The 14,682-nt window shown below is 45.9% G+C and overlaps 1 protein-coding gene across 2 annotated transcripts in view; it reads right to left on the bottom strand.

Moving 5' to 3' along the window:
* CUNH14orf93 (chromosome unknown C14orf93 homolog) overlaps positions 1–14,342 on the bottom strand; it is a 31,367-nt gene extending 17,025 nt beyond the window's left edge. Inside the window, exons 1-2 of one of the 2 annotated variants that reach the window (XM_070024997.1) lie at positions 14,311–14,342; positions 1,145–1,894 (exon numbers count right to left, since the gene is read on the bottom strand). In XM_070024997.1, coding sequence (XP_069881098.1) covers positions 1,145–1,744 — 600 coding nt within the window. In that variant the 5' untranslated portion in view covers positions 1,745–1,894; positions 14,311–14,342. Of the gene's footprint in view, positions 1–1,144; positions 2,091–14,310 lie in introns of both variants that reach the window. The other variant, XM_070025000.1, reaches the window with a different exon arrangement.
* Positions 14,343–14,682: the final 340 nt, after the last annotated feature.

The raw sequence follows: 14,682 nt of genomic DNA on the forward strand, positions 1-14,682 counted from the left end.
TCCACCCTGTGTATTCTGGTCTTTACTCTTTATTGGGTGTCAAAGCCTTGTTGAGGGGGGAGGAGGAAGAGAGAGGACAGAAGGAGAGAGGGAAAGACTTGACAGACCTCCTGCTGGCTCTCAAGTGGTGACACATCTGTTATTTTCCCTTCTCTATGATCTCTCTAGTTGCTCCATCTCTTTTTCGTGCTTCATGTGTGGCATTCTGCAGTTCTTGCTCTACTCAGCCAGGATTTTCCTGTTCATCTGGCCCTTGAGCAGTAAAGGAGCTGAAATAGCACAAATCTAAGTCTGTCTTTTTCTGCTCAGAAGATGCCATCATCTCCTGTTTTGCTTTCCTTCCTCCAATTTGATTTCCTTTCCTCTCCTACCTGCCCCTTATCTCATAATTCCCCCTCCCCCTGCACATGTAAATTCACCTTTCTTTTATTCTCTTCCCCCTTCCCCCCTGAACCTCCACTACTCTCCCCTCCACATTCCCATCTCTCCACACTGAACTCCTCTTGGCAAGCAGAGGCCCATGATAAAATATGAATGAGCCGTCTGTGCACGGCAGGCATTCTCACCAGGAAAAGCAGAGCCCATGGAGCAGCTAAGACAGCTGTGGAGGAGAAGAGGCCATGTGGAGCTATTGAGAGGGAGGGAAGGGCACCCCATAACCTCATGCACTTAAAATACAGCCTCCTGCCAAGGCTGATGGTGCAGGAAGCAAGCAGCAGAGCAGACTCTCGCTAAAAACGGACAAAGCTCGGCGACCTGTTTTATCCCCAATCCCAACAAAAAGACACTTTTTTGGGGGGGGGAGGGGGATGCTTGTACTGAGGTTTAGTTCAGGGCCTTGTACCCTTGCTTGGCTTTTTCACTCAAGGCCTAGCACTTAACCACCTGAACCACAGTTCCACTTCTAGCTTCTTGCTGGTTAATTGGAGATGAAACTCACTGCTTTTGTTGCCTTAGCTTGGCTGCAAACTGTGATCTTCAGATCTCAGCCTCCTGAGTAGCGACAGGCTGAGAACCTAACAGGCTGTGTATCACCAGCACTCAGCAAAACGGAGGCTTTAAAGCTGGAAACGATATAAAGACTGACAAAGAGCAAGAGAGACCAGAGAAGTATTAAGGGCTACTGTGGGGCAGCCATACTCACAGGATTGAGTAGTGGGGCTCCTTCACCCGTGGTCAGGGTGCATCCTGGGAGTCTCACATCTTTGTGAGAGGCTGGGAAGCCCAAGGGCCCAGGCCCCACAGTTGAGGCTGCCCCGAGCTGTCGCAGCTCCTCAATCACCACCTGCACACCGCTGCCCACACTGTCACACTCCTCCTCCACCGCAGACAGAGTCTTGCAGACTTCCCCTGGGCTCTCCTTGACAGGCCCAGGCTCCTCAGGTTGGGGGCTGTGGGCCCGGCTCTCTCCATCCTCATCAGTGGTGCCCACTTTTCCTTGCCGTAGCTCACCTACTTCCTCCTGGAGCCGTTTCAACAACTCATTGTTGGCTCGGGCAAGACCCAGAGCAGCCTCAGCCAGACCCACGGCCTTATCCACGCGCTGGTAGATGATGTGCAGGAGCTGCTCATTGCTCTGAACCGCCAGGCCATGTCCTGTGACTGTGATGGGGGTGCTGGCATGGGGATTCCCGCCCTGGGAGCCTGTGCTACTTCCGCCAGTCTCGCTTTTACAAGCACAGCAGCAACACCTGGCCTCACTGCCACCAGGAGGGGAGAAGAGAATGGTGGCACTGAAAGACATGGCTGATGGACACCAAGTGTCACTAGAGGACTGCTCCGACGACAAGTGTTCGGGTCAGGGAGACTTCACCAGGTTGAGTCACTGGCTCTGGGTTCCCATGGCTTTCTCAGACAAAGTGAGCAGATGAGCTGGGGCTCTAGGCCAGGGATTCTGTGGAGTAGAAGAGCCAGTGAAGGAGAACACAGTCCATGGATGGCCTCTCCTCCACCTGACAGAGCAAAGCACCCAGGGGCCTCTCTGATGCAGTTCCTGAGGGCAGAAGGAATCTTTCTGCACCCAAGCCGTGGAACCCCTCACCACTGCAACCCAAGGATCTGAGGGCACTCAAAAGGTGCACCAGCTTCAGCTAAGATTAGATTAAGGAAGAAAATGAAGGTCTGTCTCCCCTCTCCTCTTCTCTCTTCTTCCTATCTTTACTGTAATACCACAATTGCATTTTATTGCTTTGACATCATCCTCTAAGGAGTTCAAAACATTTCACCTGGGTTATCTCATCTACACAATGGCACTGGGAAACATAATACCCACCTGCCCCAGCCCCCAGTCCAGAGTGATACAGAGAAGTTAGATGGCTTTTTCAAGGTCAGAGGCAGACATTAGAATCCAGTTTTTGCTATTTTCAGTTGCATTTTTTTTTTTTTTTTGCTGGTCGTGGGGCTTGAATTCTGGGCCTGGGCGCTGTCCCTCAGCTCTTCAGCTCAAGGCTAGCGCTCTACCACCTGAGCTACAGAGCCACTTCTGGCTTTTTCTGCTTATGTGGTGTTGAGGAATTGAACCCAGGGCCTCATGCATGTGAGGCAAGCACTCTACTACTGAGCCACCTTCCCAGCACCTGAATGTATTTTTTAATCGACACCATGTTTGGGAGACATAAACAATCATTCTGCCATCTCTCTATATAATTGTCATAGATTCATTCAGAGTAAGACTCCTCAATCAGGACTACACGGATCACTGAAGCCCTCAATGTGCCTCACACCTCTCTTTAGTACATCATGAGTACTCTGGGGGCGGGACTAGGGAAAGGAATTGAAAGGCTGGGTCAGGGAATTGGGGTGAGGCGGCTGTTCTCTAACTGTAGATGTGGATCTCCAGCTGTCTTGAATCCACAGGTCTGTAACCCATGGAAATCACTTCAGGACTCCCCTGATTTCTATTTCTTTAGGCCTTTAAGAGCTAAAGTTCAACAGGAATGTCTGTGCTGATACTCTGCCCACATGACCAGTCTCTGTTAAAGAAGGCACCAAAATATCTGTGCTAAGCCGGGCACCAGTAGCTCAGGCCTATAGTCCTAGCTACTTAGAAGACTAGATCTGAAGACTGAGTTTCAAAGCCAGCCCAGGCAGGAATGTCTGTGAGACTCTTATCTCCAATAAACCACCAGAAAGTCAGAAGTGGCGCTGTGGCTCAAGTGGTAGAGCGCTAGCCTTGAGCTGAAGAGCTGAGGGACAGGGCCCAGGCCTAGAGTTCAAGCCTCACAACTGGAAAAAAAAAAAAGCTAAAGGAGTTTAGGTGCTGGTGGCTCATACCTGTAATCCCAGCTACTCAGGAGGTTGAGATCTGAGGATTGTGGTCCGAAGAGCATTAGCCTTGGGCAAAAAGGCTCAGGGAGGGGCTGGGAAGTTGGCTCAGTGGTAGAGCACTCACCTTGCATGCTTAAGGCCCTGGGTTCGGTTCCTCAGCACCACATAGGCAGGAAAAAAAAAGCCGGAAGTGGCGCTGTGGCTCAAGTGGTAGAGCACTAGCCTTGAGCTGAAGAGCTGAGGGATAGCACCCAGGCCAAGAGTTCAGGCCCCACGACCGCCCCCCCCCCCCAAAAAAAAGGCTCAGGGACATTGCATAGGCCCTTTCTTCAAGCCACAGGACTGGCACACACACACACACACACACACACACACACACACACCCCTAAGGGACAGTACCCAGGTCCTAACTTCAAGCCTCTCTACTGTCCTGATAGATGTAGTTCTTGCACACACACATATAGTGTGTGTGAACTAAACCAAACTGCCTTTTTCAATTATTGTAGTTAAGCAACTAAACTCCAGGAGAAAAAAAGACAGTGATAGTGAAGGTCTGATTTGTACAAGTGAGAACACTCAAAGACACAATAAATATTGTCATTTTCTAAATGACACTTGATTATAGAAAAAAGAATTCTTCTGCCTGAAGCTGTGACAAAACCTTAAGTATGTTTACAACTGAAAGATAAATTTCTATCTAATTCAGTAAATTATATCATAAAATCACAATTAAAAGGAAAAGAGGTTAGAAGAATTTTATATATTGAGGTTTGGGTCTTTTGCTTTTTTTTTTTTTGAATCAGCAATCTCATTTTAGAAACAGGCACTATCAATGCCTCCCAGGTACAAAACATAAATCTGACAATGCATTTTAATTACATTTGGTTATTAAACAATAGTCTTTAATTTGCTCTTTCTACCCTTTATATGGAAGAAATTACTTTTCTATGCCAGATACTCACTTCTTGCAAGAACTTAACTCAAATCCATTTGCAGCTTTGCTGTCACTACAGTTACTGGAAGGCATAGCTAAACGAGATGCTAAAGGTTAAACCAAATTAAAACTAAAGGTTAAAGGAAAGCACTAAGCGAGTCTATGTCAATTTGCAGATGAATTATGGATGTAATGTATTCTTTCCCTTCCTAAATAAGGGCCTACCTTGCCCTTATTTATTTGAGATTTATTTGAGTGTTTAAAAAACTAACATTATGCAAAGAGCTTAGTTTAAAACTTACATGAATACTGAGGAAAAAGAAGCTATGGCTGCTTTTTCTTTGTGAGGTTTTTTGTTTTTTGTTTTGTTTTTTGGTTATGAGGCTTGAACTCAGGGCCTGGGTATTGTCCCTGAGCTTTTGCACTCAAAGCTAGTGCTTTACCACTTTGAATCACTTCCATTTTTCTAGTTGGTTACCTGGAGATAAAAGTCTCATGGACTTTCCTACCTGGGTTGGCTTTGAACCACAATCCTCAGATCTCCTGAGTAGCTAGAATTACAGGCAGGAGTCACCAGTGCCTGCCTCTGCAATTTCCATTTTTTGTGTGCTGGTACTGGGACTTGAACTCAGGGCCTGGGTGGCACTGTCCCTTAATTTTTTTATTCAAAGCTGGAGCTCTCCAATGGGTCACAGATACACTTCTGCTTTTGGCTGATTAATTGGAAATAAGAGCCTCATGTACTTTTCTGCCCAGGCTGGCTTTGAACTGTGATCCTTAGATCTCAGCCTCCTGAGTAGCTAGGATTACAGGCAGGAGCCACTGGCACCCTGTGACTAAGAAAGATCTCTTAAAGAAGCCAAGCTTTAAGCCTTGAACACTGAAAAGGGTCAACTGGGAAGGTGGTAAGACAGTAGAGAAAAAGACATTCCTGGACTTATTGAGGAACGGATGAGAAGTCAGATCAAAGGGGCTTCTAGTCAGGTGAGAAGGGTTGCCAGAAAGCTTGGAAACCAAGTTAAGAAGACCCCAAAATCCATCTCTCTCTCTCTCTCACTCGCTCGCTCTTGCTCTCTCTGTTGTTGCAATGCTGCAGTTTGAACTTAGTCCTCCTACTTGCAGGCACCTGACTCTGAGCCAGTCTAGCCCTCAAAAGTCTTCCATGAGGGCTGGGAAGGTGGCTCAGTGGCACAGCACTTGCCTTGCATGCCTGAGGCCCTGGGTTCGATCCTCAGCACCACATAAGCAAAATGAAAAAAGCCGGAAGTGGCGCTGTGGCTCAAGTGGTAGAGCACTAGCCTTGAGCTGAAGAGCTGAGGGACAGAGCCCAGGCCCAGAGTTCAGGCCCCACAACTGGACCCCAAAAAAAAAAAAAAATCTTCCATGAGTGCAGGGAGACCCAAAACTTTCTGAAAAGGACCAAACACTAGATAATTTAGGACCTGTAGGCTACATGGATTCTATCATCATTAATGAACTGTGCCAATGTAGCACAAGAGCATCTATGAATAAGTAAACAAATGAACTTAGCTGTTTCAATAAAAAAAAAACTTTATGGACACTGAAATGTCACAAAATATAAATGTAAGAGTTATTCTTAGATGGTCATCCATCCAAAAACAGGTGGCAAAGGGGAAGGGGGTAAGGGAGAATGACAGAGGAGGTGAGGGTAATAGGTGTATTGTAATCATGTATAAAAATATCACAAGGAACTGGGCACCGGTGGCTCATGCCTGTAATCCTAGCTACTCAGGAGGCTGAGATCTGAGGATCGCTGTTCAAAGTCAGCCTGGGCAGGAAAGTCCATGAGACTCTTATCTCCAATAAACCACTAGAAAACCGGAAGTGGCGCTGTGACTCAAGCGGTGGAGTGCTCGCCTTGAGCTGAAGAGCTGAGGGACACAGCCCAGGCCCAGAGTTCAAGCCCCACAACCAACCTCCCCCCCAAAAAATCACAAGTATACCTCCCTTGTATAATTAATGTATGCTAATAAAAAATGACTAAACCAGGCACTAGTGGCTTATGCCTATAATCCTAGCTACTTAGGAGGCTGAGATCTGAGGATCTCTGTTCAAAGCCAGCTCAGGCAGGAAAGTCTGTGATACTCTTATCTCCAATTATTCACCAGATAACCGGAAGTAGTGCTATGGCGCAAAGTGGTAAAGTGCTAGCATTGAGCACTAGAATTCAGGGATAATGTCCAAGCCCTGAGTTCAAGCCCCATAATCAGAAAAAAAAAAAAAAAGAATAAGAAAAAAGCTTAAACAACAGATGGTGGCAGGCTAAATTAGCCTATGGGCAGTAGTTTATCAATCCTTGCCTTTGCTACCTGAAATAAAATTAAAGATTTGGAGAGTGAGTGAGAGCCCAGAGTTCAAGCTTTAGTACTTGCACCAAAGTTAAAAAAAAAAATTGTCAACCCCAAGTATAAGATGGTGACAGTGGCCGGGCGCTGGTGGCTCACGCCTGTAATCCTAGCTACTCAGGAGGCTGAGATCTGAGGATCGCGGTTCAAAGCCAGCCCGGGCAGGAAAGACCGTGAGACTCCTATCTCCAATAAACCACCAGAAAACTGGAAGTGGCGCTGTAGCTCAAGTGGTAGAGCGCTCGCCTTGAGCTGAAGAGCTGAGGGACAGCGCCCAGGCCCAGAGTTCAAGTCCCACGACTGACAAAAAAAAAAAAAAAAGATGGTGACAGTGATTTGACTCCTGGTAGAAGAACTGATGCTTCTTTGCTTAATAAATATAGGATTCAAATGGGCACCAGAGGTCTACACCTGTGATAGCCTTGAGCAAAAGAAGCTCAGGGCAATGCCCAGGCCCTGAGTTCCAGCTCCAGGACTGGCAAAAATATAAAAATACAATGAATAAATAAATAATAGAGAAATTTGCAGCTAGATGCTGGTGGCTCACACCTCTAATCCTAACTACTCAAGAGACTGAGATCAAAGCCAGCCTGGGCAGGAAAATCCCTGAGACTTTATCTCCAATTAACCACCAGAAAACTAGAAATGGAGCCTTGAATGAAAAAGCTCATGGACAGCACCCAGGTCCTTAGTTTGAGCCTCAGTACTAACACACACACACACACACACACACACACGCACACACACACACACACACACACACACACACAGAGCAGAAGAAGAACAAATGTTGGTGAAAAAGGAAAGAATGAAGACTTTAGTAAAGTAAGGACCTAAGATTTCTTCCAGTAAGGATTCTTCTAGTGTGATAAAGAAGGGCAAGTTCTTCCATGAAACTTCAGAGAGGGAAAAGATGAAGGGAGGGTAGGGAGGGCAAAGACTTTTCAGGATTGACAGCGCATTACAGAGCCACTCGGGAGACAGATTTTTCTGAGTATGAATACTTTAAGTTGATTATGGAACTTTATTATAGACCACAGCCTTATCTGTTCCTGCAAACTTAAGTTCTTCTTTTCTAACACTCCACACTTCACATATTCATGTTGTTTTTTTACCACAACCTTTTTTTTTTTTTTTTTTTTTGGTTGTGGGGCTTGAACTCTGGGCTTGGGTGCTATCCCTTAGCTCTTCAGCTAAGGTGAGAGTGCTCTACCGCTTGAGCCACAGCACCACTTCCACTTTTCTAGTGGTTTTATTGGAGATAAGAGTCTCATGGAATTTCCTGCCTGGTTGGCTTTGAACAATGATCCTCAGATCTCAGCCTCCTGAGTAGCTAGGATTACAGGCGTGAGCCAACAGTGCCCCACTTACCATAACCCTTTTAACATTGCTAACATTATTAACATACTTATACTTGACACAGATTTTTTTTGGGGGGGGGTCCGGTCGTGGGGCCTGAACTCTGGGCCTGGGCACTGTCCCTCAGCTAGTCAGCTTAAGGCTAGCGCTCTACCACTTGAGCCACAGCGCCACTTCTGGGCTTTTTTCTTTTTGCTTATGGGGTGCTGAGGAATTGAACCCAGGGCCTCATGCATGCAAGGCAAGCGCTCTACCACTGAGCCACCTTCCCAGCCCCCAGATTTTTTTTTATCTTTATTTGGTCACTAGGGATTGAACCCAGGGCCTCAGGCATGCTAGGCAAGGGCATACCTCCTACCACACTCCCAGACCTTTTGTTCTGTATTTTGAGATAGGTCTCTAATTTTGCCTTGGGCTAGCCTCAAATTTAAAATCCACCTGTCTTTACCTTCAGAGTAACGGAATACAGGCAGGAGCCACTACTTCTAGCTCAGATATTGCTTTTTTTTTTTTATTCACAAAATGCATAATTTCTCTTCTTTTTGTAGTGCCAGGGTCCCATGCAAGCTAAAAGCCTGCTCCACTACTAAAGCTATCCCTAACCCCATAATTTACTTGAAGCTAAGACTTAGGCTAGAGGAAGTGGTGGGATTACTCAGTAATCTGAAGCAAGGGCCTTAGTTCCAGGCCAGCCTAGACAACCTAGCAAGACTGTCTCAAAAAACAAAAACAAGGGCTGGGAAGGTGGCTCATTGGTAGAGCGCTTGCCTTGCATGCCTGAGGCCCTGGGTTCGATTCCTCAGCACCACATGAACAAAAAGAAAAAAGCCGGAAGTGGCGCTGTGGCTCAAGTGGTAGAATGCTAGCCTTGAATGCTAGCCTTGAGCTGAAGAGCTGATGGACAGCGCCCAGGCCCAGAGTTCAGGCCCCACGACCGGAAACCCCCCTCAAAAAAAAAATCACAAAAATCAATTGGACATTGGTGACTCATGCCAATAATGGTAGCTACTCAGGAATATGAATTCAGAGGATCAAAGTTGGAAGCCAGACCCTGGTAGAAAAGTGTGTGAGACCCCATCTCCAATTATTGGGGTGAAAGCCAGGCTGGAGGTGTGGTTCAAGTAATAAGTGCCAGCTGAGCAACAAGGCTGAGCAAGAAAGCCAGGCAAGGGGCTGGGAAGGTGGCTCAATGGTAGAGTACTTGCCTTGCATCCATGAGGCCCTGGGTTCGATTCCTCAGCACCACATAAGCAGAAAAAGCCAGAAGTGGTGCTGTGGCTCAAGTGGTAGAGTGCTAGCCTTGAGGTGAAGAGCTGAGGGACAGTGCTGAGGCCTAGAGTTCTGGCCCTACAACTGATTAAACAAACAAAAAAAAAAGCCAAGCAAGCATGAAGGCATGAAACCCTGAGCCCAAACCTCAGTACTTGCAAACAAAATAAAACAATCAGAAAAAATAAAATCAAGAGTTCATAGTTTTGTTCAAGGGAAAAAGCATACAAAAAGCTAAATTTGACTGCCATGAAATAATGTGCATTCCTTTTCAAACTCTAGAAGCTTTAGAAATGGGTGTGAAGATCTATAATTGCAGGAGTTGCCAGCAAAATGACAACAGATACCAAACAGAGGTTTGCATAGAATTCAGTATTGGTTTAATTTTAATCCATGTGAAATGAGCCTAGAAAATGTACTTCTCAATAATCTTGATATTTTTTTCATATTTGGATAAAAAAGATAGAAAACTCATCTCCTCTAGTCAGACAGTTCAGGGTGAGACGGTCCATAATCTTAACTATCCTTTTCCTCCCTAGTCACATGTACTTTTGTTAGGACTAAATATATCATACTCTTGGCAGCTGTCTAGCTTGCTTTTTCCCCATTCTGAGTTTGAATTTTCTGCATGACTGAGTTCACCTCCAAACTATGAAAAAAATAAAAGTTTTTTCACTATTTAATAGATGGGTATGATATGGTATCCCTCAGATGATATATGTTCTTATAATGGGTCTTTGACTTGTTCAGGGTCAGCCTACAAATGGACTTTTCTTAAATGTGACTGTAGAAAGTATGGCAATTGGTATCATAATCTCCATTTTAAGAAACAAAAAAGGAAAATGGACACTGAAAGTTCCTGCTCTGCTGTCAGTCCTGCTCTTCCACTTCAAGTTGCAAAATGGCTTGTTAGAAGATCCTCTCAAAGTCTGTGTGTGTGTGCATCTGTGTATGTACACACACAGATCCTGGGGCTTAAATTCAGGGATTGGGTACTGACACTTAGCTTTTCCACTCAAGACTAGCATGTTACCACTTTGAGTCACAGTTCCACTTCTGGCTTTTTGCTGGTTGATTGGAGACAAATCCCCCGGATGACTTCAAACAAGGATCCACAGATCTCAGCCTCCTACGTAGTTAGGATTACAGGCATGAGCCACAATACCCAGCTGCAAAACCTTTTTCTATCAGAAATGAGCTCCTTCTCACACAAGACCAGATAAGCAGATACCCATAAAATACAATTTTTCTACATTTAAAAGCAGTGATGAGTCTAATGAGTTGCAAAAGAATATAACACCTCATTATCAGTTGTAAAAAAAAAAAAAAAAAAAAGCCAGAAGGCTGCAGGTGGCTGCTCAGGAAGCTGAGATCTGAAGTTCCTGGTTCAAAGCAAGCCCGGGCATGGGCTCTTATCACCAGTAAACCACCAGAAAGCCGGAAGTGGTGCTGTGGTGCTGTGGTTCCAGCGGTAGAGCGTTAGCCTTGAACTGAAGAGCTGAGGGACAGCGCCCAGGCCCAGAGTTCAGGCCCCACGACCGAAAAAATTAATTAAAAATAAATACAAATCACAAGTTTTTTTTTTTTGGGGGGGGTGTCAGTCATGGGACTTGAACTCTGGGCCTGGGCGTTGTCCCTCAGCTCTTCAGCTCAAGGCGAGCGCTCTACAGCCTGAGCCACAGCACCATTTCCAGTTTTCTGGTGGTTAACTGGAGACAAGAGTCTCAGAAACTTTCCTACCCGGGCTGGCTTTGAACAGCGATCCTCAGATCCTGAGTAGCTTAGATTACAGGCGTGAGCGACCGGCGCTCAGCTATAATCACAAGATATTTTTGTTTCTTATTTTTGAGACTGGGCCTCTACTATGAAGCCCAGGCTGGCTTGGAATTCACGAACCTCCAGCTCCGTGTTTGGCTTTGTAGCAAGACTTTTACACCTAGAATAACAACAGTCCCGGCTATTTATTTACATTTGCTTAAGTGCAACCCTAGGGGATTAAACTTTCCGAGTTCAGCTTTTCATACCAATCTATCTGATGTGAAAAGGGGCTTTTACTGCATTGCTGAGAAACTGAAAACTCGAGAACTAGAGACTCCACCACGGGTTCAGCGAGTCCACGATAACTGTAAATATTAGCTGATTAAATATTAGCCAAAGATGACGAGGTGAGCAGCAGGGACGGCACGCCCATTCCCGACCATTAGGCCACTAGGCTCTCGGCAGAGACGCGGCCCGGTCCCCAAGCCACATTGGCCGGGGAGACCTGCTGAGGGTTCACGGAAGGGGTCTCAGCGGGGCGGCGGGAAGATCCCAGGGCCCGAGGTGCCGCCGGGGATCTCGTGGTTAGGCTACGTGGCCGCGAAAGCTTGGAGACCCTGGGTTCGGAGCAGCATTCGCCTTGGGAGCCAAGCTGTCGGTCTTCCCGCGGCGTGTGCCCGCACTAGCACAGCAGCGGGCTCTAAGACCGCCCGCGCGACAGGCAGCCGCCGAGCAGCCCGCTGCGCCAGCCGTGTACCGGGCTAGCGAGCGCACGGGGAGAGGCACCGCCCCGGTGGCCTTCTGGCTCGTGGTGATTGGCGGTTGGGCAGCGAGGGGCACAGGCCTTGGGACGCTATTGGCGGCAACTCCCAGTCACTCAAAGAGCCAGTAATGGGAGGGCCTGCTCAGGGAGGGACACGACTGCTAGACTTTTTCAAGGCCGTCCGACGCCATTTTTAACTGTTTTTCTGTTTACTCGCTTATTGTTCTTTGCTGCTCACAAAGATGTGTACACGACTGTAAGTACAGTGGCCACAGACTGGTTTCGTGTTTGGTGGTGGCAGAGTTTTAGTTACTGCCGGCCTTGGTTACGGATCTTTCATATTAACACTTGCTAAGTACCAGTTCCTTAAACGAGTTTTCATCCCTCGGGCGCTCAGGCCAGATCTACTGAGCTCAAGCCAACCTAGTATCCAGTGTATTCGGGGAGACTCCCCTTTTATTTACAGAGGACAAAACTCAAAGTGAGAACACGGGATTTGCGCCTGGGTACAAGCTGTAGAAAATGGGTGGCCCTGGCTGGCTGTGTACCGCTCTAGGACAGCCTGTTCTCCATTTGCTAGGCAGCTCGGAGTACGTGACTACCTGCAGTGACGCGGAAAAGTGCGTTCTGCTCAGAATTGCCATCACTACGGTGGTCACAAAATCACTGAGCTAGTGGTTTCAAAGAAATGCAGGTCTCAATTTTTGCAGTGAGCCACATTCAAGCCAGTATTGATTAAGCACTGATCTGACTTGTTTTGTTAGGGAATAAAAAGACATCCAGTGTAGGTAAGACCGCGAGAGCCCTCACAGGCTGTTTTCCTTATAATGAATTCAAGACCTGGTAACAATACTTATATTGCTTATATATTACTTAATATAATATACACTATATAATCCTTATATTATTTAGGTGTCTTTAAACCCTTCTTGAAGGGGAGTAGGTCACTAGCTGAATGAGAATGTTTGAATTCAGTCACCCAAAGGTTTCTTGTAGTGAAATCTGAACCCTGCAGTGAAACCTTCTTTAAATCTGCCACACAGTGACATTCCAGTTTCTCCCTAATCTTCCCATATACTTCCTATGCTTTCTCTCATTTTAATCTGTGAGTACACTTTTGGATTATGGGTATTTTCTGTCTGACGCCTGAGACAGTGAAATAGTAACAAAAGGAAATGACAATACAGCTACTATAATGAGAGGGGCGTTGCTCTGCTCTGAGCTTATTGTCCTCATTTAGATTTTTTTTCCTCAAAGACTCCTAAAACAAGGGGAGAAAGCTTTTCACCTAAAAAATACAACATAACCAAAATCCATCTCTTTCCCTATTATCTGCCTTTAACTCCTCCAGCCTCCCTTTCTTCATCACCACCACCATGAAAGTTTTTCAATTTGAACTTCACTCGATTTTTTTTCCCCTCATGCTATGCTCTGCCAGCTGTGGAGGTTTTCAAACAACTCTCAACCAATAAACAACCATTTTGTCAAAAAGCCAAGAGAACTTCCCTTCTGAACACACCACCCAAACCACACATAAAGGCCAAAATATACACAGCTGTACATTTAAGAACGTGAGACAATAAAAAGCAAAACCACTTAGGAAAAACAATCACTAAAGGCGTTTTTGAACTACACATTTCAATAAACTGCCTGCTCGCATTTGCCACATGGATTATATACTACTATGGCAATTAATTATTTGCTAATCCAATCATTTTAAGAAGAGCAGCAAAATATAGCAAATGCATATAGAATGAAAGTGCCTAACTAAGTATGATAGGCATAGGGTTTTAAGTTTTACTTTTTTACATGAAATCCTATTTTGATCACATTTGGGAACACAACAGAAACATTCACATCCTAGGGTCTACTTTGCACACATACAATCAAAGATAAATACTTGAAAATAAAATCTGATACGGCACATATACACATACTGTACACATACATAAAGAATAAACCCCAATAAATCTCTACAAGATTGTTTAAGAAACACACATACATTGAGAAATGTCCTCATGAAATTGTGGGCTCAAGACACACCATCAGCCAAGCTTTTCCCTCTCCCTGGGGAAATTAGTGTTCTAACTAGAACACCCCAACATTTTCAATCTATGGGCCTCGGATAATTGCCACAACCAAGCCACTTGGTTTTGATTCTGAGGAGGGTGTGTAAAATACACGCCAAATGGCTTTATGAAGGAGCCTTTCGTCTCTCTGCTTCCTTCGATTTTGCCCGTGGTAGAAATTTACATTATCCCTTCAGCCCAATTAAAAAGCAATCTCTATTCCCCAAGAATCTAAAAATTTAAGTCCCTCAACCATAGTGATAGTAAAAAGGGGGGAAATGTCTATAAATTTGACTGAAAACAGTTGCACACGGCCATCCTGCGTCTTAACTTCTTGGTATATTCAAAACCTCGGCCAGGAAAAAGAAAGAGGAAGAGAGACAGAAAAAGAAATGGGGGAAAAGAGCAAATTCCCCTTAGCAACAGTTTCCTCACCCCAGCACTGCTACAGATCTCTACTTGGAAAAAAAAAAATTTAAACACACACACAAGATTAAGGAGGGGAAAAAAATGGAAAAAGGATACCCGAAGGTCGTATGGCTCTTTGTATTCGTGTGTGTGCAAAAAGGAGGACTCGCGGAGCCAGAACGGCAAGCCCCGCCCCGCCCCGGATGCCAGCTCTGATTGGCCGTAGGGCGCCCCGCCCGCGAGCACACGCGCTGCGCCAGAGGCTCAGGCCCCGGGGGGCCTCCGAGGGCCGCCCGACCCCCGACCCCTGCGGCTTGTGGCCGATCGCCCCGCGGTCCCTGTCCCCGCACCCCCCCCCCCTTCGACCGCTTCCATTTACTTCTCTGTTCTTAGGTCTAGTCACCAGCATCACAGATTTGTGAGCTCTCCTTCCTACACTTTGCTAAACTTAGTAAACTACTTGTTAACAGGAGCATTCTAGGTGGGATT

This window comes from Dipodomys merriami, unplaced genomic scaffold (genome assembly GCF_024711535.1).
Source record: "Dipodomys merriami isolate MVZ:Mamm:240054 unplaced genomic scaffold, mDipMer1.0.p SCAF_1, whole genome shotgun sequence".
Lineage (NCBI taxonomy): Eukaryota > Metazoa > Chordata > Mammalia > Rodentia > Heteromyidae > Dipodomys > Dipodomys merriami.